This window comes from Andrena cerasifolii, chromosome 5 (genome assembly GCF_050908995.1).
Source record: "Andrena cerasifolii isolate SP2316 chromosome 5, iyAndCera1_principal, whole genome shotgun sequence".
Classification (NCBI taxonomy): domain Eukaryota; kingdom Metazoa; phylum Arthropoda; class Insecta; order Hymenoptera; family Andrenidae; genus Andrena; species Andrena cerasifolii.
In genome coordinates, this window is record NC_135122.1 from 11,160,137 (window position 1) to 11,185,153 (window position 25,017).

The 25,017-nt window shown below is 36.6% G+C and overlaps 7 protein-coding genes across 15 annotated transcripts; 4 read left to right on the forward strand and 3 right to left on the reverse strand.

Annotated features, from left to right (window-relative positions):
• The first annotated feature begins 66 nt into the window (after nt 1-66).
• On the forward strand, nt 67-3,321 carry LOC143368687 (ankyrin repeat domain-containing protein 13C). 3 transcript variants are annotated; one of them, XM_076811668.1, is made up of 9 exons: nt 67-435; nt 528-569; nt 647-751; nt 820-951; nt 1,297-1,508; nt 1,622-1,753; nt 1,832-1,993; nt 2,057-2,467; nt 2,533-3,321. In XM_076811668.1, exons 1-8 carry the CDS (start codon nt 318-320, stop codon nt 2,459-2,461), a joined length of 1,308 nt encoding a protein of 435 aa, XP_076667783.1. In that variant the 5' UTR covers nt 67-317; the 3' UTR covers nt 2,462-2,467; nt 2,533-3,321. The 3 variants fall into 3 exon arrangements, with proteins under 3 accessions (XP_076667783.1, XP_076667782.1, XP_076667784.1); XM_076811667.1 differs by having other exon boundaries at nt 2,057-2,457; XM_076811669.1 differs by having other exon boundaries at nt 1,297-1,496; nt 2,057-2,457.
• A 455-nt stretch (nt 3,322-3,776) lies between these two features.
• Selt (selenoprotein T) lies at nt 3,777-5,624 on the forward strand. Its single transcript, XM_076811693.1, has 4 exons — nt 3,777-4,254; nt 4,408-4,537; nt 4,619-4,802; nt 4,890-5,624. The coding sequence occupies exons 1-4, from the start codon at nt 4,121-4,123 to the stop codon at nt 5,000-5,002; spliced, it is 561 nt and encodes a 186-aa protein (XP_076667808.1). The 5' UTR covers nt 3,777-4,120; the 3' UTR covers nt 5,003-5,624.
• Nucleotides 5,625-6,780: 1,156 nt separating this feature from the next.
• LOC143368691 (uncharacterized) lies at nt 6,781-9,872 on the forward strand. The gene is made up of 5 exons (XM_076811675.1): nt 6,781-7,679; nt 7,833-7,896; nt 8,047-8,447; nt 8,533-8,676; nt 8,763-9,872. Exons 1-5 carry the CDS (start codon nt 7,570-7,572, stop codon nt 9,055-9,057), a joined length of 1,014 nt encoding a protein of 337 aa, XP_076667790.1. The 5' UTR covers nt 6,781-7,569; the 3' UTR covers nt 9,058-9,872.
• Nucleotides 9,873-9,983: 111 nt separating this feature from the next.
• On the reverse strand, nt 9,984-12,749 carry Apc7 (anaphase-promoting complex subunit 7). 2 transcript variants are annotated; one of them, XM_076811663.1, is made up of 6 exons: nt 12,271-12,749; nt 11,763-12,086; nt 11,290-11,699; nt 10,801-11,215; nt 10,455-10,729; nt 9,984-10,358 (listed from the first exon to the last, which is right to left on the reverse strand). In XM_076811663.1, exons 1-6 carry the CDS (start codon nt 12,376-12,378, stop codon nt 10,136-10,138), a joined length of 1,755 nt encoding a protein of 584 aa, XP_076667778.1. In that variant the 5' UTR covers nt 12,379-12,749; the 3' UTR covers nt 9,984-10,135. The 2 variants fall into 2 exon arrangements, with proteins under 2 accessions (XP_076667778.1, XP_076667777.1); XM_076811662.1 differs by having other exon boundaries at nt 9,984-10,379.
• Nucleotides 12,750-12,889: 140 nt separating this feature from the next.
• Nucleotides 12,890-16,489, reverse strand: Atg3 (Autophagy-related protein 3). The gene is made up of 6 exons (XM_076811676.1): nt 16,249-16,489; nt 14,887-15,075; nt 14,516-14,776; nt 13,631-13,780; nt 13,435-13,562; nt 12,890-13,353 (listed from the first exon to the last, which is right to left on the reverse strand). Exons 1-6 carry the CDS (start codon nt 16,318-16,320, stop codon nt 13,191-13,193), a joined length of 963 nt encoding a protein of 320 aa, XP_076667791.1. The 5' UTR covers nt 16,321-16,489; the 3' UTR covers nt 12,890-13,190.
• Nucleotides 16,490-17,025: 536 nt separating this feature from the next.
• On the forward strand, nt 17,026-22,474 carry Twy (fas-binding factor 1 twitchy). 2 transcript variants are annotated; one of them, XM_076811647.1, is made up of 13 exons: nt 17,026-17,252; nt 18,189-18,363; nt 18,554-19,212; nt 19,382-19,906; nt 19,996-20,216; nt 20,285-20,447; nt 20,521-20,812; nt 21,001-21,233; nt 21,359-21,502; nt 21,561-21,725; nt 21,811-21,968; nt 22,027-22,174; nt 22,260-22,474. In XM_076811647.1, exons 2-13 carry the CDS (start codon nt 18,189-18,191, stop codon nt 22,290-22,292), a joined length of 2,916 nt encoding a protein of 971 aa, XP_076667762.1. In that variant the 5' UTR covers nt 17,026-17,252; the 3' UTR covers nt 22,293-22,474. The 2 variants fall into 2 exon arrangements, with proteins under 2 accessions (XP_076667762.1, XP_076667761.1); XM_076811646.1 differs by lacking the exon at nt 17,026-17,252 and adding an exon at nt 17,313-18,067.
• On the reverse strand, nt 22,384-24,961 carry LOC143368702 (uncharacterized). 5 transcript variants are annotated; one of them, XM_076811703.1, is made up of 6 exons: nt 24,812-24,961; nt 23,915-24,241; nt 23,674-23,806; nt 23,486-23,609; nt 22,765-22,876; nt 22,384-22,508 (listed from the first exon to the last, which is right to left on the reverse strand). In XM_076811703.1, exons 2-6 carry the CDS (start codon nt 24,045-24,047, stop codon nt 22,489-22,491), a joined length of 522 nt encoding a protein of 173 aa, XP_076667818.1. In that variant the 5' UTR covers nt 24,048-24,241; nt 24,812-24,961; the 3' UTR covers nt 22,384-22,488. The 5 variants fall into 5 exon arrangements, with proteins under 5 accessions (XP_076667818.1, XP_076667817.1, XP_076667819.1 ...); XM_076811702.1 differs by having other exon boundaries at nt 24,804-24,961; XM_076811704.1 differs by having other exon boundaries at nt 23,915-24,237; nt 24,800-24,961.
• Nucleotides 24,962-25,017: the final 56 nt, after the last annotated feature.

Consider the following 25,017-nt stretch of genomic DNA (forward strand, 5'->3'; position numbering starts at 1 on the left):
AATTTCCCGAGTGTTGCACCTCGAAATCCCACGAGAAATTTTTCAATGCTCAATGTTAAATAAGGACAGAATTCGTTGCAACGTGAATAATGCTCATTGATGTTGTTAATAGCTGAGAGTATAATAGTAAATGGAGAGCTCTTACCTGTAAATGACTCTCATGTAACAAGAGTCTTGGCATGACTATTTAATATAGCATGCCGCTCTTTGGAAATGGAATACAAGAGAATTGCTATTATATCAAAAGGGATTCGATTAGATAAAGAAAGGGAACGCTACCATTGTTACTATAATTTCCCTTATAAGGGTAAACGGCCATGGCCGAGAACTCAGAAGACAAAAGATATCCTTTACACAAATGTGTATTTCAAGGGGACGTTAAAACTTTGAGTTCTATGATCAGGATGTACGATATCGCTGAGAAAGATAAGCAAGGTTATCATCTTACAGATTTTCTGCTCTTAAGTAAAGCCTGCGCGAACAGTTAATTATGATTTAAGAATAATATATGTAATTCTGTTATTTAGGAAATACACCTCTGCACTTGGCCGTCATGTTAGGAAGGAAAGGTAACAAGATGCAATTGAACGCTTATAAATTGTAACTATCAAAGAATTATACATTAAACTCTCAACGACTTTTTCAGAGTCTGTCCAATTGTTGCTCGCTCACGGTGCACCTGTAAAGGTGAAGAACTTGGCTGGATGGAGTCCACTCGCAGAGGCAATTAGTTATGGAGATAGACAAACCAGTTAGTAGTCGTAATTATTGGCTGCTTGGGATGGAGTAACATTATTGTTAATTTTGCACCCTTTACAGTATCGTCGTTAGTACGGAAATTAAAGCAACAAGCCAGAGAACAAATGGAAGAAAGGAGGCCAAATTTGGTTGCAACGCTGCGGCAAATGGGTGATTTCTATATGGAACTGAAATGGGACTTTCAAAGTTGGGGTACTTTCCACTGATATTTCACCTTCTAAACTATAATTTTACTAGCTTTACTACTCGGCTCTGCCCGAAATTTAGATTTTGATTTTATAAGAGAAAAACAAATTTTTTAGACATTTTTTTGTGAAAATAGTCACATTTATCTGGATTAGCCAGGCATAATTAGCTGAAGTACATTTCGTGACCCCAGAGTTTACCATTCGAAAGTTTTTAGGCAACAGACAAACACAAACATACGATACACTTTCTGCTTTATAGTATAAGATTATGTACTGTGCAAGTTTTATGCATTTAATTGATTTCACTCGCAATTGCAACAGTGGTATATCTGGTTTTCCAATTTTTCAGTGCCATTAGTTTCCCGTGTACTACCTTCCGATGTTTGTAAGATACATAAAAGCGGGGCGTCCATTAGAATGGACACCACTTTGGTAGACTTCAACGATATGAGATGGGAAAGAGGCGACATATCGTTCATTTTCAATGGCGACCAGAAACCAAGCAAATCGTTAACAGTACTCGACAACAAAGCGAAACTTTATCAAAGAGTGAGATACGAGGTCAAATTATTTTATTATTACTGTCCCATCGATTATTTCTCAACATTTGCAATTAAGTATCTCTTATTATCGTTCGGAACTTTAAATTCATTACTGCTCACTTATTTTTTTAGGAGACAGAATTGGAAATAGAAGACGAAGTTGATATTCTTATGTCGAGCGATATTATGGCAGCGCAAATGTCAACAAAGGGTATTACATTTGCAAGAGCTCAAACAGGCTGGATATTCCGCGAAGACAAAAGGGTAGGGCTGGCGTTCCTGCATCTCTTCAATTTTCATTCTGAAAATATTCTCTAAACTTATCTGAAACGTTTAATACAGGAAATGGTAGGACCTTTCCATGCAGATTTTTACCAAATCAATGGAATGGTTTTGGAAAGTAGAAAACGACGGGAACATTTGAGCGAAGAAGACCTACAAAAGAATAAGGCTATCATGGAATCTTTAACGAAAGGGAATTCGCAAGGATTTGCGAATGGCGAGGTACGACGAGCATAACTTTCTTCTTCTTCCGTTTTCGTATACTGATTATTATCAATTCTTCAGCCTCATGCTAGGAGAGCTTCTCTAACGCCGCCGCCAGAATCAAACATAACTTGGGACGAGTATATTTCTGCACCGCCCGGGCAATGCCCGTTACTAGGAAGGAATCTCGTTTACAAGGAGAGCAGTAAATCATTTAAAGCAACAGTTGCCATGAGTCCAGACTTCCCACTGACGGTTGATATGTTATTAAACGTTTTGGAAGTGATCGCGCCGTTCAAGCACTTCAGCAAGTTGAGGCAGTTCGTCCTTATGAAATTGCCACCTGGCTTTCCCGTAAAAATTGACATACCAATTTTGCCGACGGTGACAGCGAAAATCACTTTTCAAGAATTTGCATTTCGCAATGACATAGATCCACAATTATTTCAAATACCATCAGATTATTTCGAAGATCCTATGAGGTAAATTTAGGTAACTGTTTACTATCTCCTCCGATCCCCATTGTTCTTTTCATTGCGATCTTATTTCTTTTGTAGATTTCCAGATTTATGACGGCTTCATGTTCTGAAAGCAACACATGTCAATTATCAAATTGAGGATGCCATTTTTCCAGTGGAAAACTATCTGACTTCTGAATTTTCTTGGATATACTGCTGCCAAGATGGTCTTTCGAAAAGTTGCACGGTACACTTCGAGGAGAGATTGCTCTGAGTTCAAGTATTAAGAGTAGCGAGTATTCTTATCGATGAAAGTCCACAGTAAGTTTGAAGGGTGGAATATTCTATTTACAAAGTTGTACGCTAAACCTTAAAAGAAGGAATCAACGTAATAAATCTATGCACGTGAAGATACACACTCTGTCCCATTGAGTGCATAAGAGATAAGTACTATGTTCAGCACTTCGCTTTACCTCGTTCCGTTACGAGCTTTCCTTTATTGCATTTAGCTATTACTATTTCAAAAGTATTCTATTTACGAGGTAGAAATACTCGCAGTATTTATTTATAAAACGGAGAGAGGCCTCCGTCACGATTAAAGAGAACACCTTCTACGTATAGTAGAGAACATGGGAGGCGTACAATGCAAGTAAATTCTTTTTAAAAATAACAGCCAAACGGTGCCTCCCATTCTACTTCATCGTTACATCCCGTCATTACAAATATGGCCCTTGAAATGTTGGAAAGCGTTTTATGAAGATCATCTTTATTTTAAGAGCGTCATTCTACCATACATTTTACGTTTCGCTAGCTAATCTAGAATTGTGATACTTATATGTATGTGTGTGTTTAGTACAAAAATTTTTAAATAAAGATTATAGCAAATCATACATCTGCGTGTGTACTATCTCGAACCCTTCGCGTCGCTTTAATTATTAACGACATTGATTTGTCGCAAAATATTAATTTCTATATATTGAGTACACCAAAGCATGAGAATGTTACCTATTTAGCCTTATTCTCCATAGAATATGTATTCACTTCAGGCAATATATTTGTATACATGTATACAGTGGCGTGCAAAAGTATTCGGCCACCCTTTAAAATCGCATAACTTTTTTAAAATTAATCCAAACGACTTGAGTTTTTTTGAGAAGATAGAAGGATTAATTTGCTAAGTGATGTGATTCGTCGTTTTGAAAAAAATTCACTTGGTCGGAATAGCAAAAAAAAATAGAAAAGGTCGGTTTTTAAACTTTTTTTTATGAGCCTGCAACGAAAATTCAAAAAACCGGTTTGTTCAAAATGAGTAGAATTTAAAGAGTTCGGAAGAAAGTAACCTCAAAATTTCCATCTCAACTGTGCGACAAAATTTGAATAACAATAAGATCTGTGAGACGATAACCGAGAACCGAATTCGATTTATTACTTAAGTCAACGACTTCGGTGGACTTCGGTAACTTTGATAAATTCTGTTATGGTTAACTCTGTTTCGCTCGATTCGGCTCAGATCGGTTCGATTCGGCAACGCTCTGTCTAGCAGAATTAGCAGCAGAAGATAGTGAATGGAGCGGTATAGGTAGGAGTGAAGAAGCACTAGTTTAGTGTTTCTCGGTAGTCGTAAATCGAATTAATCATTTTTTATGAAAATTTATGCAACCGACGCGACTTCGATGACTTAAAAAGGATGATGCGCCTCGTGAAATTCACTCTGTGCTTTTACATCGTTTTATGCGCACTGGGCACCAAAGCCGATGACAATCAAGTTCCACTAACCAAACTCGGCACGAAAACAGGCCCAGCGTTAAAATTCTTCTACTGGTGAGTCTCGAATATTCAGTCGCATAAGTAATCTATTTTAACTCCCATTCGTTTCATATACTCTGATTTCACTTGCTTGTCTGCACGGTTAAAATTTAGCCCTGTTGTTTGATGACTGTGCGATTAACGCTTCTGTCTTTCTCTTTTTTCCAGTTACTCTTGCGGATACAGAAAAGTGTTCGAGGAATATGTCGGCATCCTTCGACAGAAATATCCAGACTTACAGATGGACGGTGAAAACTACAATCCCCCTGGATATAACATGCTAATTGCTAAAATACTAGTAATGATAATATATTCTTCTCATCTCGCGTCTACGTGATATACAATAATCATTGATGTGACGTTTGGTTTCTCTTGTTAGGGTTTTGTTAAAATTTTATTAATAGTACTGATAATAAGTGGATTCAACTGGGGACAACCGCTACCACCCATCTGGCGATGGTGCGTAGATAATCGGTTTTATTCTTGTATGATGATATTCTTCATTTTCAATGCGATAGAAGGGCAACTCATATCATCAGGAGCTTTTGAAATACATTTCAATGGTAAACAATGTTTTATCTTGCAGCAACGCATACAGTCACGTTAATTAGTGCAGCTGTGCTGAAAAATAATGTTTAATAATATTTTAGATGTTCCTATATGGTCGAAGCTGGAAACTGGCAGAATACCGCAACCGCTTGAACTTTTCCAGATAATAGATACTCAGTTAAATATGCAGTACGCGGACGTAGATATAGGATAGATCGATTTTTAATGGGAAATCCAATGGCATTTTTATTTGTACCAAATTTTAATTACATATAACTAACTGGCTCTTGTTTCTGCAACTCTATGAATGTTCGAGCTTCGAGCGATACCGTCATTTCCATGTTTTGTGTACGTGCTCTGTTATATGTTGGTATGGGTACCTTGTTTTAGTTAAGACGGTATGTACAGAAGTAGAGTTCGCACAAGCAAAGCTGAAATAAAACCTTCTAAGATTGCTCAAGGACATTTTTTAATTTTCCATTCTAATTCAGGGATTGGAAAAGGAAATAAATAATGCTGTTTGAAACGAATGAAAGCAGCATAGAGAAATTGGTTCCTTTTTTAACAGGCTCTAAAAGCAACTTGATTCACATATATTAGAGATCCTTATTTAAAAGTAAATTTTCCATCATTTAAATAAAGTAGCTAAATAAAATACCTATTATTGCTTGTTAACATTGAGAAATTGTATTACATTGTATTATACTTCAACAAGACACATTTCCAAAAACAATAAAATAAAGTAATAATTCTAATAATTAAGTGGATTTAGTACACTTTAGAACTATTTGCGTACTTTTTTGTTAAGATTATATAATAAAAACACGAATCTAAGGCATGCATTATTTGTGATTGTGCAATTTATTTTCGACTTATGTAAATTTTGATGCATGAAAAGAGAGAAAAGTAAGTTATTTTTTTTTAAAGTTCTGAAGTTTACGAAAGCAACTTTACATTAATACATTTGAGAAATCATCTAAATACGAGAAACAGTTATTTAAATAATCGGTATTTATTTTGACATTTTAGTCAAAATTATATTTATCAGTGAACTCGCGACTAAACGAAATTATTCAAACTGTAGTACTCGACGTTTGAAGATAATTCTTTTACTCAAGAAACGTTTCACATTCATTTTTAAACGTTACGTTTATCTGTATTCGAGTGATATTTTGAATAACGCTTAATACAGTTTCATTGATAAGATCTTATTCGAAGTATTAAGAGAGTCTACTTTACAATACCTATATTAGATAAATTTTGTATGAAATTAATATAAACGAATTAATAATAAGAAGAAATAGGGCTGACATATGATACAAATACTTCGAGTCGAAAATAATTCAGGTAATCATTCAATTCTTTCATTATTCATCTACTTTCGTTTTTACAATCCTACAACATGCCCCTAGGTAACTGAAGAGAAATGAAAAGGTTTTTTCATTAACCATTTTATGTCACTAGTAATATTGGGGATTATACAATTCAGTTTTAATTCTGTTATTCGGCATTTCGAATGAATTTCGGATAAAGATGCAGATAATGATAGAAGTTTCGCACCAAAGTGAAGATAAAAAGCGTTCCGAGTGAAGAAAAAAATATCTTTATCTGTGAAATAAATACGCTCGAAATAAATCTGTTCATTCGTTAGCCGTCGATCACAGATAATCCAAGTTCATCTTTGTTCAACGAACAAAGAATAAATATTTTTCCACCTTCCATTCGTTATTTGAAATTTTCATCTAGATAAAAATCGTGCTGCTTCGCACCATGGACCATATAAATTCGTAGCGAGAAAAAGATCGCAAGCTGATTGCCGAATTTAAAAGCAGCGTGCCTTGGCACGCTGGTCGTCTGGTTTCCATTTGCACCGCGCCATTCGGAACTATTTTACTGTACGCGATATGTTGAAAATACTCAAATGTTGCGCCTCTCGAAAGCCAGAGAGAGAGGCAATGATTTTAGAGGAGTACCGACGAAGATACTACGATCTTCCTCCCTGCTTTCCCCTTACCGTTAATTTATACAAGTAGCTAAGTTTTACGATCCGTTCATGTATTCTTAGGTCCATGGACTTAACGAAAGGCACAAGGCTACCAACGAGTCCGGTGTACCTCTTAATCGCGAACGATTTTTCGTAAGGAAGCAAAGGGATCATAGTCAGGTCTGACATACGCGTGCTTCGCGATAAGGGACGATAGTTCGACAGCCGTGCGAAGGAATAGCAATTTCCGCTGGCAGCCAAGTGGTGCTTGTCGGGAAGAATCAGACGTTACGAAATATTAAAACCGAGTTGCAATTTCTAACCCGGTTCCTGGACGATAGGGTTCGAGTAGCAGCCAGAGATCAGAAGCGCGGAGATTAGTCTGTCGCCGTGCCTCGCCGTTTCGCTCTCTTGCTATGCATACTCTCGACCCGACAGTATCTGTTCATCGATAGTCCGCTTTGCCCTGTCGTCTCCCTTCGCGAAACTGACGATAAAGTACAAAGATTCCGCGCTAACAGCGCGTCAAATAGCGAGACCGAGGACGGAGCGGCAGAGTTTAAATGATAGCTCAAATGCGGCATCTTCTCGGTTCCCGTGCCAAAGGACAGGATTCGCTATTGTTGAATGTTCGCGCAGCAGTAGCCAGAGGAGGCATAATATACATTCATCACCAGCCAAGAGTTGGGTGTCAGGCCGCTTAGTGATCAACATTATTGTGTGCGCTCCAATGTACCACGACTCCTTGACTAGACCCACCGCACAGATGCAGCAACAGATAGCTGATCTGGACGATCATGGATGTTGACTGTGCGATAGTCAGTTTGAAACGATCTAGTAGCGCGCCTATGATTAACAAGATCACAGCAACAATGTCTGTAACATCACCTTCCGCCACTGCACCAAGGTAACTCGTTATCAAACTGTCTGATCTTTATGCTTCTACTACGAGCCAATAGCAGCGCTCGAATTCTTGCAATATGTATGTAAAGTATACCTGTTTCATCAAAATGTTTATAACACTTAGCGAGATAATATTGATCGTATGAATTGTTTTCAGGGATGTTCCATCCAACTTTAATATATTTTCAAATTCTCCTCGTACACGACGCTTCAGCACTAGCGTAAGAATTATGCCCTTCTTAGTATACATAGTGTCTGTACTGAATATCTTTCAAAATTCTGACTATGCACAGGTCTATGATATGTTAATCGGTAGAGAAAATCTCAGTTCATAAGCACCATGTAGGATCGTAGAATATTTATTTTTCCAGAGTCCTGGAACCGTTCCTAGGCTAACTCCGCGCGTTAGTCAGTTGCGGCAAGAAGAGTGCATCGACGTTGCTGGTCGTGAAGCAGCACATGAGAAAGAAATACATAGTGCCATGCAAATCTCTCAGTCTTGGGAGGATCTCACTATCGAAGCAGAAGGGCTGTCCTTTAAGGATTCAGACTCAGCTTCGCTACAATTTAAGATAGAATCACGACCAATCGCAAAACGAGTCCTCGATCCACTCAGTATCAACTTGTCTGTAAGTGGTTCGACTACGTATTCTTCGCCGTCACCAACAAGAGCAAGCTTTGGTCAGAGACAGTGTTATTCGCCTGGTGTTCACGCGGTTGCTTGGAAGAATAACTTATCACCTAGCCCTACTAGAAAAGCTTTTGCAACAAGGTACGCTTATTTATCTATAAAAAATAAATGTAGACCCCTTATCGCGAATTAAACTAATCTCTTGGAAATCTGATCCGGTATTTAGACGGAGTTTAAGTCCTATCGCGATACGACCAAGTTGCTTGGCTTCGGTTAAGAGAAAATTCGAATTAGACGATTCCGTAATGGATCATCAATTACAGCCACCAACAAAACGTACCTCTGGCCTATTAACTTCGGCCGCATCTAGGTAAGTTCTGCCATTTAAACAAAAAAAGGGAAATGTTCGATCGTCGGTATCTATGATACGTATGTATATATGTGTATCTTATTTAGATTGGACGTGGCGATATCTAGTCTGCATCCAACTATCAGCTCTACTGGAACTCCAGAATCTTGTTCCAGTCTCGACTCCCCCGGTTTCTCATTTCGACCTGTGGACAGTCCGTCCCCCGGTCCGGGTGGCACTTCGATTGTCGGTGAGGACCCGTCGTCTTCCTCTTCGTCCTCTTCCTCGTCTTCGATTATCTCTTCTTCCTCCACCTCCTCTTCTTCAGAAGGCTCTGGGGTACAAGTCAAAACTTTCGAAGAAGTGCGAAACGAACAAACAACGCGAGAGAACCACGGATAGAGGGAACCGTATAGACGAATATTGAAAGAATAACACGCGTAACCCATTGTGACGACAAGCTTACTTTTTCTTGCGAACAGTAAAGGATGATCATTATAGCGATCAGTCGTACATGTTGATTCTGTCTCGCGGGCGATTCTTTCACGTTTAATGCCCAACTATTTTTCTGGTCATTCCTATTTATTAATTTTCTCGCGTCGCGAAAATTCTTCAGATGTGTAACAGCTGCATCGGGAACGATGCCCCTTCACAATCTCGTCGAGATGCTTACGGATATGTGCATTATCAAATAAGGATGATGCGTCGAGATACATGTACAAACATATACATACACATAATATGAACGCAGTTCGAAGACCAAAGCGAGCTACTTAGGAAATACGCGTGCTTCCTACCTTTAAGACTGAATTCTGCGTTTTCTAATACATCGAATCCAAAAAATGTTTTTGTTTTGCCGTAAAGGGGGGTACGTATACGCGACATTACCTATTTTAAAGGACACAGAAACGAATGATGTACGCCATAACAGCTACGGCCCTTCTCCCTTGTCGGGCAACCCCGCCAAATTGTCCTTTGCGCGACTCCTCTTTCTTTCTCGAGATAGGTAAACGAAATATGTATATGTACGATGTACGTCAATTGATAAATTCGCGCATTAATAGTATTATCGATTCCATGAATCTCCAATCCTGTATAGTGTGTAAATAAACTCTGTAGTATGTAGTTCTATTCTGTGTAAACGATATTTCTGAAAGCGAATGATATCGTAGAAAACGGAGCTGTACCTTTTGGACGAATAAATGAGAAAGATCGAACTCGCATTCTTCTTACATTGTTCAGAATGTTGTAAGTACATTGAAGTTAGTTCGCTGGCTATTAAGTAACGGTTACAGAATATAAAATAAATTTTCAAAATAATTCACTTCTTGTTGCGAGACCCGTAGCTCTTGAAACGTTTTATACTTTCTTATAATTTACAGAAGTAACAGTAAAAGAAATATTACAGACGATAAAAGCTAATTACAGCTCGAACTTAATCATACAGAGGCTATTTAGTTGCATAACAAATTTTTTTGTATTATTGACTATTTGCCTCAAGATCCATGTCAGACCATACAGCCTCAGTTTCACTTTCGTCTGGAGCTTCATCATTATCAGTATCCGGTAAGCCATCGCCAACATCATAAGTTGTATCTGTTTGTTCTTCACCCACGGTCATGTAGTAAGCTGAATCCAGCTTATTTGAAGAGTTATCTAGCCGATGCATTCCTTCCAAGGCCCTTCTGTTGCTCGGATCTAGACTAGTTTGACACATCATATCGCTTTAAAGTTTCAAGTAAAGACGCGTGTTAGATATTACATTGCACATTCATTTCTAATAGTCTTGAAGAACCTACTTCAAAGCAATGGCGTAATGATCCAAAGCTTTCTCCTCGTTGTGAACTCTTGCCCAAAGATCCCCGAGCATCTGATGCAGTTTACATGTCGATTGAATTTCCACTTGCCTTTCGAGCAATGCGATCGCAGCTTCCAAGTTCATCTCTTGCTCGTATATCTCAGCTAACAAATAAACTGCAGGCAAGTAGACTTCGTCCTGAAGTAACGCCTTCTCCAACAGATTTTTTGCTTTTCCAACGGAAACTGGATCCTTCATGAGTACAGAAGCATACAGCTGTAAAGAAATTTGTTTTCTCATTCTTAATCGCATGGATATTTCGTGTTAAACTTGATTCATGTAATTACAGTGAGAACCCTCGCAGTATGCCCGAGCTGTTTGCAAGATCCACTGGCGATATTGAGAGCTTCTCGTAATCTGTGCATTCCTACGAGGCAATCTACTAAACCCTTGTGCGGTTCATAGCGATACGGCTTTAGCTGTACCGCGTGTCTAAAGAAAAACAGCGCATCCTGATACTTCTTTTGTTCGATAAGAATATTCCCTCGAAGTATCGTTGCCTCTATATCGTTCGGACTCAGATTCAAAGCTTGGGCTGTCAAAGTATCCGCCCTACCACTTTTTCCAGCAGCGTACAGAGAATACGCCATAGCAACGTATATTTCCCCGGTACATTCGTTGCTCGCTGTCACTACAGAAATCAGTCTTTCAAGTTCTTTAATATGATGAGTTTTGTATAATACTGCGGCATAAACGTCAATCCTGCGTAATAATAATATGAAAAATATTTGTTTGTCAGTTTTATCCATGGGTCGAGTAGACTAACTGATTATTACCCTTTCATGACATCTGGCTCTATAATCCTAGCTCTTCGCAAGCATAACAGAGCATTTTTATCATCTCCAGCGTAGTAATAACATTCTCCCATGGTTGTCAATAGATTGAAATTATCTCTTAGCAGATTAACATTATCTAGAGACCTCAATGTCGACACTGCATGGGTATACTCTCTATTGTGTATGTGCGCGTGAGCTTTGATCCAAGTATTCAACCAGTCTAAATTCGAGAGATTGGACGCGCAACCTACGATCAACGAATTCACTTCGATGCCTTTCACTCCGAGAGAGAGCAGACCTTCCGCAGCTTCTAACGCCAAGGGACACTCCCTTAAAACTTCCTTGTAAGTAGTAATCGCCGAACGCTCCATTCCTTGCTCTTGGAACATTTTCGCGAGAGCCATGTTCACCTGGAAGTGAAGAAATATGTAAAAACACAAGTGAAAATCGACATCTACATTTGTTATATTTACCTTCGGTGTTCTCTGTTTGCCAGGAATGCTTTGGAGCACTTGAAGCGCTTCTTGGGAATTTTTCAATTTTATTAAGCACAGATGTATCTGGAATTTTATGTCGACATCCGTCGGAAGATCCTTTTGACCTTCTAAAGGCTTTGTGGCGCCTTTTGATTTCAACAGGCACTTGCGAAATTGCAAAGACTTTTTATAAAGCGCTTCGGCTCGTTTATATTTGCCCAAGTAAAAGTGAGCGTCGGCGTAATAAACGTAAATATGGAACTTTCCGTGTATCGGTAACAGATCTGAGTTGTGTTCGCTGAGAGATAATACTAAATTTGCCTATACCATGGAAACAATTATATTAGATATGAGGCACATTGTCATCTCGCAATAATAATCTGAACAGTACAATGATCGATGGAATATACTGGTCAAATATACTAGCGTCTCGCTTCCACAGATTTATCTGCATTGAAGTTCTAAGGAAAGGAAGTATTTTGAATCGCTCGTTACATTTACTTACTAGTGAAATAACATTCGAATACAAACACTGCTCGTAAAGAAGCTTTATCTGGTCGTATAGAGTCGACATTTTCCTTGAAATGTTCTTTTCACATATAATATATCTCATATACTATAAGTTTCAATCACCGACTCTCCCTAACCTATGAAAAATCGATTTACAAAAAAGGTAGTTCGATCAAGAATTTACATTGCGCGTAACGTACTAGACGTGCCGTAAACAGATTGTGACATGGTTAAAGAAACTATCCTTTGAATGAAACTTTCACTTGCAAACGTTGAACAGGATGAATGACATGTAAACACGGAACACTCAGGTACCGCCATTTTTTAATACCGATCGGAGGCAACACCTCTGGTGTACGAATTTGAAAGCATTTTCCTCCCACTCCGTGCAGAATTAAAAATCTGAAATGAAGCTCAACGGATAATAAATACTTCGAATAAAATCTGAAATTAAAAATAGGGCCACTAATACATATTCCCGTTGAATTCAATTATCATTAAACTATTTTGGAACTGTAATCAATTACTGTAAAGAAAAGTTACTTTAAATTTTATACACTGTTTGAAAAGATACGTGTAGCTTCGTCACTAATGTTTAAATAAAGATGAAAAGATTCATGCTCAATTCATCGTTTATTTGAGAAATGTGCAGTAATGCGCTGGTATTCATATAAAGGCGATACAATAACAACATTAAAGATTACAAATAATCTTAAGAGACGAGCCATAAAAATAGAATCGGCCAAATTCAATTTTATATCCGAGCATCATGCAAGGGTACAGATGTTGCAATTCTCCGAATTGATAAGAGTTTATTACGTTGTATGCTTCACAGTCCTCTCAGTTCTGTTACTTATACGCTGAAAAACTAAAATCAAAATCACCCTCAAAGTACGATGTAAATCCATGAAGCTCTTAACCGGAAGCATTCAGCATAAAATTTTGCGTGTAATCGTATTCAACTGTAGGAATTACGGATTGCACAAATTTTAGGAATATTATCAAATACATGTGCACACCAAGCTCGCGACCACCTTCCATTACTGTTTCGATAATTTTCTTCATTACTTCGGCGTGTCTGCAATTTTATCGCAATAAAAAGTATTGTTTATAGTAATACAAATATTTTCTTAGAACAGTAGTAATTGCTCAAAATTACCTGCAGGGGTGAACCGAAGGCATTGGTGGTCCCGGTATATGAGGATGAACCTCCATCGTCACAGTCTTTTTTGCGTGGTCCTGACTAACATCCTCGTACATTTCTTGCATTGTCAGAGGCTTACGATTCTTTCGTAGAAGGAAGATGGTATTAAGTTAAGAAGCACTTTGTAAACTCTACAAATAAGAGAACGAACCTCATCGTATCCTAAAAGCCACAATCGAGGTGTTTGATAATATTTGTCGTACGTGATGTATAAGTCGTATGTACGTGTGTGAATTATCTCTCCTTCAGAACATGCTTCCCACTTCTCTTTGGCTGGTTTCTTTGCAGTTTCCGCTGCATACTTTTTAATTTAAATTTAATTAGCCTACGATATTGTCTATAGTATGCATTATTGGATTCAAAACAGATTTCGACGTAATGTGTTCAGTGGTGGATTTAAGAAAAAAAGGCCCAGGTGGCAAGTGTTCTGATGGGCCCATTTTTGGGGGGAAAATGAAGAGGTAGTTTATTAAAAACGGGCCAAGTGTAGTACACTCCTCATATTAATTAAAGGATCACCTCCAGGAAAATAGGGACAAGTTTACATGGTTATAACTCTGGCAAAAATAGTCGTATCGATATTTTGAAAATATGGTTTGAAAGCGTGGAATCCCTACTTTCAGCTGTTTTATTTTTTTCAGATTTTAGCTGTATTGTTTTTCGACAAAGTTGGAACTTTCGCAAGTTGAAGAAATTTTTGTAAAATTGACCAAGTGCTCTTTATATCGTTATAACTTTGTCGAAAAGCAATACAGCTAAGGTCTGAAAAAACAGCCAAAAGCAGAGAATCCACGCCTTCAAACCATATTTTCACAATATCGATAAAGTTCGAGATACAATAAAACGGCCTGCCAAATCTCAAATTAATTTGTCGAACCGTTTTTGTACCAAAAATTCACAAAGAATTACCTATTTTGCGGCCCAAGAAGGCGCAATCCCCTCTTAAATCAACCACTGAATGCGTTACTGATCATTGTATATACGTTATATCCGTTTAGAGACTGTACTTTCATAGTGCATAACGTACGAACAGTACCTTATCTTGTTCATCCAACATTCCACTGACTTCAAAAGCTTCCATATCCTCGCCATCCCCATCATCATCTTCATCATCGTCTTCGTCGTCATTATTTTCCCCTGCGCCAATCGACTGAGGCAGATGTGTTTCTTCTAACGTCATTTCAGTTACTCTGTCGTCAATACCGCCAAGACTAGCATCGTAATGGTGTGTATCTACCCAACCACCCTCTGGGTCATCAGCTTCTATAATGCATTCTTGTTCTTTAGTGTATTCGATCTGAAATTCAGTCAGAGAAGTTACTATCAGCGACTTACATAACTTTCCTCGCAACTTGAAGTATGTTAAATAATTTAAGGATCGTATCGTCTCCCTGAGAACAATAGTACCTGTTTGCATCTGCGACTGCAAGGAACATTACGTGTCAATAAAAACTGCTTGCTCTTGGGAAGGTATGGCCTCACTCTATTCTCGTCACCGGTAGCCCATTGCCATGTCGGACAATGATGTACTAAATGATCACCTGCTGCCACAAATTCTTCTGGTGTTAATACTCCAGTTTCTCGAAATTTACTTTCCTTTAATGTTATAAGTTACATTTGAAGTATAACATAAATATGCTACCTTTCCTGCTGGAAGTTCATTCGTTCAAAAATATTAACACATTTAAGTAGTCCAGGGTAGACTAACTGGTGGATCATGGGCCACCAGGGGTACGTCCACCTTGCTGCCATGCTGAACGGCCCCCTCCATACCTACCAGACTATGACGATCGCAGTCGAAAAGAGAAGGAAAGAAGGAGGAATCCACTGCGATCGTCAGAGTCTGGTAGGTATGGAGAAGGGCCATTCATCGTAGCAGCAAGGCGGAGGAGCCACCAATTAATCAACCCTGAGGTAGTCTATCACACATCTTTTTTAAATATACAAAATCAAAGTTTCATCCTTTGGGTGCTATGGAGACACAGTTTGTATTTAGTTCAAGGACGCAGCGCGAATAATAAATGTCTATTGGCACTCGATGAATAAAATTAAATATAATTAAGTGTTTAGCACTGAAAGGGTTAAATAATAGAAAATTGTAAAATTATGAAAAAATGATAAGCACGAAAAGCAAAGGTAGAGTTTTGATTAACTCCCATATACTACGTACGTCAGATACAAATAGTTGAATTGAAAGTATGAGAAATTGGAGTACACATATTTAAGACGATAGCGAATAAGCGAACTAAAAGTGTATACATGTATACGCAGCAAGAATTATATACTTTGCTTCTCTGGAAATACTATAAACATTGTTGTAGGCCCCTGTACAACAAAGAAAGTTATTTTTAGAAATCCATTTTATTCTGACTCTGTACCTTCTTCGTTACATAGAAAGCATTTCCTAGAACGCTTGAATGCCAGAAAGCATCGAGTACAATATTTAACGTTGTAAAAAGAGTAATATTCGTAGATTATCCATACATTGAGAACAAGGATCTTACACATATACATTTAAAAGATAAACGTTGTAGCTACGACAACAGAGATCAATAAGATTATCCAAGATTTCGTTACAGAAACTTATCTTAAATATATCAAAGCTGTATGGTAAATTTATTACAACTTAGCTTTAGAAATATATAGCGGTGCAATATAAACGAACGATCGAACAGTGAATAATGGTTGACATACTCGTTACACGGAATCGTGTTATTTTGCAACATATTCGATTTATTATGCTTTTTAGGATGTCACATACAAGCATACCTTTAGTACAGGGGTTAAGTATTCGGCGACACCAAGCGCGGTGCCTTTTACAGAATTAATGACACTCTGCATCGTCAAGTCGTCCAACGAGAGATGAGAATTTTGTTGCGAATAGAAAAGATCAGAAGGATTATACGCTGAGAATTAATATTCGGTTGACATCAACAGTTTCCAACGTATTATCGATTTGGACGAACGAACACAGCGAACCACGCAACACCACGGAAGTCACATATGCAGTATCAAACTGCTCCCCTTTCCATCGCGTACCCCTAGTCCCCTACTATCGTTTGTTATTACCCTCACCACTGCTTCTCAATACACCTGACAGAACGAGCATGCGTGCAACTAAGAGTTACCGACAGTGGTTTACAATCTATATATATATATAAAATTCAAATCAAATACCATTGATAATCACGATTTCTCTGGAACCACTGATCCAATGACCATAAAATTTACTAGGTACGTTCCTCTTGGCCCCTAGGTGCTCGCTAAGAAATCTTTTTAAAAAAAACTCCCTCCCTTTCACGGAAAAACCATATATAATATAATGTATATATAGGTTATGTATGTTATTGCGACAGGCCAGAGCGCCTCGACCGCAGGGCGGCCACAAGCGTGTCACGAGCGTACTCGCAAGCGAAAATTCAACGGGACCAAGGTACGCCGCTGCGAACGGATAGAGAGCTCTCGTAGTACCAATCGCTTATCCCAGTTACTTTGGAATTTTTACATTTATTATTATTACAGTTTTCCTTCTGTTTTCTTTTTCTGCTGTAAGGGGGTGGAAAGGGGTAAACTGTGTTTTCACGGACTTCTCAATATCCCTTAGGCTCGATTAGTTATGAACTTGGTTTCTACTTACAAAGCTTACTCACACAAATGCCTAAAAACACAATTTCAGGATTTTGCCCTAATCAGCCTCTAAGGGTGTGGTGAAAAGGGGTGAAATTTGTTTTCATGGAGTCCTTAATACCTCTTAGGCCCGAAGCGAAGCGCAGGTATATTTTGCTAGTTTTATATAGATGAATGATGCTGATGATTTGAATGACTAACAAAACAATAAATATCTAAATAAAGAGTAAATCCTATGGAAGATTATTTATAATGCTGAATATAAATTTGAAAGTATTTTTTGTAAGACTTTGGTAGCTAAGGGAGCTACCGATTCCTTTGAAAGGAACATAACATTAAGTAAATTTGTGACAATCAGCTAGAGAAAGATGATTATTATTGGCAAATATGTTGTAAATGATTAAGTGTTTATATGAGCAACTATCTAGTACTTTATTCTAGCTACTGGTAAAGTTATGAAACTTTCAATGATGAAATCGGTGAGTAAAGGCTGGAACAGACATGTTGAATAATGTAGTCGAGTAGCGAGTAATTTAGTAATTTACCATTGTCTTAGTAAACTACTCGACTAAATTTTAGTGTCCACACATGATAAATTACTAAATTACTCGCCACTCAAGTAAATTACTCAATGTGTCCGAATCAGCCTTAACAGTCTTATAACTCCTTTCTAAGTAAAATTTCGCAGCCACTTAACGCTAATTTCAAACAGATTTATTTGCATTAAAAAATTTGTTACCAAGTCACATTAATTATTTGTATACTTTGAGAACTGGTTTACCCTTCTACGTAGTTTCTATGGAAACTACTTACAGGATTGGAAAACAATTGGAACAACATAGTTACGAGAAATGATTTTTCCAGCTGCATTTGCTGATGTTTACACTTTTCATTTTGTAGGAAATAGATTGAAAACTATTTAAAAAAACAAGTTAAGTAGTTAAGTTGCATTCCCTAAAAGGTACCGATTCCCTTTATTTTATGTATTAGTAACTAAACTTGAATAGCTTAATAAGCTTATTGGAATTATATAAAAATATTTTTTTGTTTCATTCATTTTTACTATACACAATTTTATACAGATGGAAACCTCAAACGCTAATTTGGAGGAAATCACACAAGCATTAGAAGATATGGACAGTTTGGATTTGGGACTATTTAATGACTCATTTAGAAGATCAAAATCTTCTACGAGTATTTTCAAAGATTCTAATGCGCAGTCAGATAAAGAAATGAGAAAAAAGGTCATATTCAAAGGTGATTTGATATTTAAAATAGCAGGAAAAGATAGAGGAGAAGTTCATGATTCAATATAATATTAGCGTTAACGAAAATCCTGAAATATAATTTTTTATTTTCAACGAACACGACTATGAACATTTTCCCTTTTATTACTTTTTACATAATTTTCAAGACTAACTATTAAAACGAAATTATTGATACACAGATCCCACCGAAGATAATTCATTCGCGGACTTATTATCCGACGAGGAAACTTCTTTGAAGGAAAAGAAGAATTTATTCATGGCTGGTAGTAAAAGTAGCCTAATGGAAGACTTATTTAAGATCAAAACACCATCAACGACAAGTAGCAAATCAAATATAGAATTGGAATCAAAGTTTAATACAGACCAAAGAGATGTTAATCAATTGTTTTCACAGAAACCAAGTGGTCATCCGAGTTCTAAAACTAACTCTAATTTATTACAAAGTGAATTGTCTAAAGAAAGAAATGTACAAAGACAGAAAAGTGTGTCTAGGAACGAAGAGGAGGATGTCTTAGCAAGTTTAATCGATAAATCAGACACAATAGATGACAAACCAAGAAGATCATTGTTAAGAGAGAACTTATTTGAGAATAAACCTCGTTCATCTGTTACAATGGATTCCATGATTTATAGAAACACTAAACAAGCGGAATCAGGAGTTTCAGTACAACCTGCGGTACTCACAAACACTATACAGAAACCGAGATCTCAACATACGGAGCAATCAATCACGCTGCCTACGAGAGAGCCTCGTAGAGGTAGAAGGAATACGAAAATCATAAATGATCCTCTTGGTTTACTATCTACTGATTTATTGCCTGACCAAAGCCTTGAACTGGTAATTATGCTTAATTGCTGGCATATAATAAAACTCTTACTCTTTAAAGTAGCTAGCAATGATTCGCAAATACAAAGAAATACAGAAAGTAACAATTTATAATAATATTGTACGGATATCTTTTAACAATATATCTTGTAGTTTTCAATATATTTTTCTAATTTTTAAGGCGGCGAATGAAAGTATGCCAGCCAGAGAGTCTGATGTACATAATACTAAATCAGAGGAGAGTTTACCAGAATGGTTGGGTGGTACAAAGAAATTAGAAAATAAGAAGGTAGATGAAGTGGAGGCGGCAAGATTGAAAGATAGAGCATCCGATAAAGTTGGAAAAGTATCTATTAATGAAAATATTCCACTTCGGGATAACACAAGTTCGTCAGATTTAAGGGTAGCTGATGAAAAAGGCTTAGAAGCCATGCGTGTCCCAGACCATTTCTCCCTATTATTTGGTACACAAGTTAATCAACAAGCTGCGATTATGAGCATGCAGCAACAAGAACATGAATTAAGAACAGCAGCGGTGCTTTCCCAGCAACATGAACAATTGAGTAAAGTATCGGACAGTCAACACACCATGCTCTGTAATCAAGAGAAACAATTTAATGCTCTCCTAAAACTACAACTTGAAAAACAGACTTTACTGGAGACGCAAATAAAAGTACAACAGGAACGCATTAATCAATATATACAAGTGAGCATTCTTTTACTATGAGATCGGACTCTTGCAATGAAAAGAGTGTTAAATGAGATTAAAATACGTTTGCTGTTTTTTTTTTCAAGACATTGATGGCCCAGCCTATTTCAGTGCCAAGTACTGCATCAATTTACCATAGTTGTAATTCAGGGGAAAGTGAAAAAGAAAGGAACTCGGTAAATGAAAAAGAGGAAATGGAGAATATGGTAAAAGTGTTGCAAGCAGAAAAATCTAAATTAGAAAGCATGTTATCCTCTATAAACGAAAGACAGGAAAGTGAAGTAACATTTCAAGCAGATTTCTACGAGTATGTTCTCTAACATATTCCCATTATATAATATTCGTAAAGAACATTTACCAAAATTTGTGTTTTAGGAGACAAATTGCATTTTTGAAACAGGCAATGATAAAATTAGAGGAGCGAACAAAACAAGAAATCGAATTCTTAGAGAGTGATTACATAGCAAAATTTGAAAAATTAAGCAATGAAAAAGTGCAAATAGAAGATTTTTACAAAGAAGAAATTCATAAATTAAAGGTTTTTATAATCTATTTAATAAATCCAATTACATTATTAACATTGTAGATTTATATTAATATCTTTTGATCAGAGTGAACATGCTCGACACGTTAAAGAACTTAACGAGTTACATGCTCAAAATATAAAACTTGTGGAAAGAGAATATTCTAATATAATGGAAAGTATATCTAGAGCCAAGCAGACAGAAGATCAAATGATGGAAACTGTGACGAATAGAAAGGCTGATATAGAGAATATATTAGAAAAAGCTAATTTTATTGTTGAAACTATAAAGGAAAACAACGAAGTAATAGAGCTAAAAAATAACGAAGTATTACAGTTACGAGAAAATTATTTCAAAACCCACGAAGATCATATACAAGGTAAGTTTAACGAATAATTGATTAATAATTTATCATTAATTTTAACTTGAAATGCATATACCTCATACATGTTGTTAGAGTAAACAGTATAAAAATGCTCTAAACATATTTTTAAAGAAATTTAAACTTAACATTAAATGTAATGACGTTGTATTCTCTCATTTCTGTTGTATGATAAATGTTTATAGCCCAGAAGCTCGAATTAAATAATCAGAATAGAACTTTGGAAGATCATCGTAATAAATTTGTGGAAACAACAATGAAATTCGACGCTCGTTTTACACAGTTTATAAGTGAACTTCAAATACAGAATACGCAGAACAGTCAAGCGCAAGAAATGCTTGGAAAGAAAGCTGCGCAGCTCTTACAAGAGAGAGAACAGTTTGAAGAAAAAGTAAAGTGGGAAAGAAGCTATTTGCAGGTACAATTGAATTAAATTTTATATTGTTATGTGAAATTATTCATTAATGACTAGAATAGTTGATAATATAAAATAATTATACATTTAGAGAGTTTGTTGTTTTCACTTTAATACTATGATTCTAGACATTAAAGGAATCTTGGCTGAAAGAACAAAAAAGACAGCTGAAATTACTTACAGAAGAAAGAGAAACAGTAGCAGCGGAGAAAGCGCAACTAGAAGTGCTAAACAGATTCAAGACTAATAATGATGATATTGCCAAAATAGAGGTACACAAGGCTATAGAATGTTATAGTATCGATATTTATTATTGAATCATTATTACAGCTAGAGGCAGCTATTAAAATTGCTCAAGAAGCCACTGCTTCTGCTAATCGAGAAAGACTGAAATGGCAGGAAAAGAACAATGAACTTGATGCTCAGAACCAGATTCTGCAAGAGAAAGAAAAATTACTTATTATGCGTGCTAAGGAACTTGAAAATTTAACACTGGTAATTTTTGCCACAGCTTTGCGACAAATATGATATACTTGGTCCAGCTTCTAAAGACAAGTTATTTATCTTTTTCGAATTATAGTCAGCTTTAACTAAAAAGGAAGAAGGAATAAAAGCTTTAAAAGATGCGAAGCATCTGGAAAATCAACATAAAGAGAAACTTTGCCTATTACAAACTCAATTTAAAGCATTAATTGAAAGAGAAAAGAAAGTCGCTACTGAACAGTACAATGTTGCGAAGTAAGTATACGTCTATCTATTAAAATGTAAGTAACTTTAAAGTCCATTTATTTCAAAGTTCTCGACTTCAAAGAGAAAGGACAATCTCACTGACCTGTGAAACTGAGAAACCAGAAAGAGATATGAACATTCCACGTCATTTTCGAAACGAAATACTGCCTTTCCCTATTATGCATTCGACATCGCAAATCACGCCCGAATTAATAGTACGAAAATAATATCTATCGAAAGAAAACATATTTATTATCAAATATATTATATTATTTACCCAAAATACTTTTTCCATCGCAGAATATTATGGATCCAAATTGGAGAGAGTTATAATGAAGTCTTGATTATCAATATGACATCATCATTTAATAAACGCAAGTTGTTTAATTAATACTGTACAAAGATAACTTATAAATGCAATTACGTTTCTGCGTTAAATATTTAAAATACTGTGGATACTTAGAAGATAAGAATTGTATAAAATTTGTATAAAAATAAAATTGTCTTATTTAAGACATAGTACAATATCTCAAACTTCCGTATCCTCATCTATAAACAGACAATTATAATTAGTTTATATATGTCCAACGTATATATGTATAGCGTGGAAAGGTAAGAGTGTTACGAGCTAGTGTTTTCAATAATTTTGAACTGTATATTTTCATAAAAGTATCTCTAACCATACCAGAATTTAAGAGAAATATCTATTTCATTGATATTACTACCGTTACCCAATCATTGCCCATATCATCCTTTAATTGAACCTTATCTGATAAGGATAGTTCTATGCTAAAATTCTACTTACCACCGCAATTGAGTAGTATTCTTACATCCGCATTCCTCTGCAATGTTTTTACCTTAGCAATTAATGATTCTACCATATATAATTCAATTCCCACAGTGTTTGTACAAAGTGCCTGGAAGGAAAGCGTGAAATATTAAAAATTTAGAATATTCTATGTCAGGGTTGACTAACTGGTGGCTCGCGAGTAGGGTTGCCATCTGTAAAATTATTCATCCAGGGCTGAGAGCATTAAAACCCCGGACATTTCCACTTGAAACCCGGACACTTTTAATTATTTTATATATTAGGCACGATATACCAAGACAAAAATTTCTGTAAATTATAGACTGTAACCGCATTCAAGAAATAAAGGTAAAGTATTTATGACTTTTCGAGCGAGCAGCATCGAATAATCCGGATCACTACAGAAAATCCCCCCGGACGCCCTAAAAAAGAGGACAAATCCGGGGAAACCCGGATGGATGGTAGCCCTACTCGCGAACCACCGGAGGCTCCTCCGCCTTGCTGCTACGCTGAATGGTCCTCCGTACCTACCAGACTCTCACGATCGCAGTGGATTCTTCCTTCTTTCCTTCTCTTTTCGACTGCGATCGTCAGAGTCTGGTAGATATGGAGGGAGCCGTTCAGCGTGGCAGCAAGGCGGAAGTGCCCCTGGTGGCCCGTGAGCCACCAGTTAGTCAACCCTGTTCTATGTAATTTAATTAACAGTGGATGAACTTACAATATCATTAATAAGATCTATAGAATTGGCATTGTTCTCTTTGTCATCATTATCAAAATTCTTATACACGTTCTGTGATTTATTTATGAAGTCAATTCCTTCTGACAAAAACGTTATGGCTTGCCTGAAAGCAGACTTATAAGAAGTGTTTTACAATACAGAATAACACGCTAAGGAACTTATTATACCGATGATAATTGTGAGAGATCGGTAGCCCCAGAGCATTTTCTGAATTGTGGACGAGTTTATAGATCGAATGTTCGTGCGTTGTTAAACACTGCAAGTTTCTACTAACAGTTTCTATACAACTGGTCCTTTCGTCTGCAACAAATATGTATGAGTAAAACATATAAATTATTGAAGTTTGATTGCAAAGTTAAGAATAATAAAGTTAAGAATTATAAGTTTGTTTGATGAAAAAGTGTAAACCTTTCATAGCTTGTAACGTATGCATCAAATCATCGTATTCCTCGGTCTGTTTTCTTTCCGTTTCTGCAAACTGGTTCACACGGATCGCCTTCTTTTTGTGCAGAAGATCAATAACTTTCTGGATATTTTCCATTCTACAAAGCTGCAGGATGCAGAGGAACAGAAATACGGTGCGAACTTTCAAATAGTATTTTCTCAATTATTGCCAACTTAATAAACATTTCATCATCTACTCTTCACTCAATTCTCGTTTGGCTCTTCTTTACTTATCTTCCACCGAACATACATAATCTGTCCTTATAGCATTTGATATTTAATTGCAACTACCTGTGTGCATTGCAACTTCAGTATACATTTTGATGCGAAGAATATAGGCTTACGTCGAGTCACATAACTTGTCCACGCCAAATAACTTCTAAAGTAGCTGTTCCATAGAAATGTGTTTCATATAGAAATTGCACGGTACCGAAGGGAGCATGTGATGCTGGAAGGGTTTTTTTAAATAACCTATTTGTTTACGAGATATCGGGGAGACTTTGAATTTTTTAAGTACCTTTTTGTATTACAATTTAAAGGAGCAGTGAATTTTCTATAAGAAAGTATTAAGCTTTGTCCTAAACCTAATAATTAGCGAGATATTTGCGGAAACGTTGTTCGTGGTCTCATTACTTACCTTATATAGTCACAGTAGGTGCTCAAAGTGATGTTCGTGGACTTCTATGCAATTGTTACTATTATTAAGTGTAGGAGAAATAAGCTTAATACTTTCCCATAGAAAATTCACTGCCTTTTTGAATTTCACACTTTGGAAGTTATTCGGAGTGGACAAGTTCACCCGCCTTCTTAACCTCTTACGGTTACGTTTTTAAATAAAATCACTGATACGTACGGCGATACCTTTTCATGCTTTCAAATATAAAGTAGTATCGTCTTCGTAAAAATCCTAGGATAAAAGATCAATTTCTTCTCTTAAAGCGTTCTTTAATATTTGACGAGAAAATAAACCGCGAAACTTCTTTACACCTTGAAACTTGAATTTGAACCAATTTGAACTGCCCACTATCACCCACTATTGTGCGTGCTACCAACTTCAGAGAGTAACG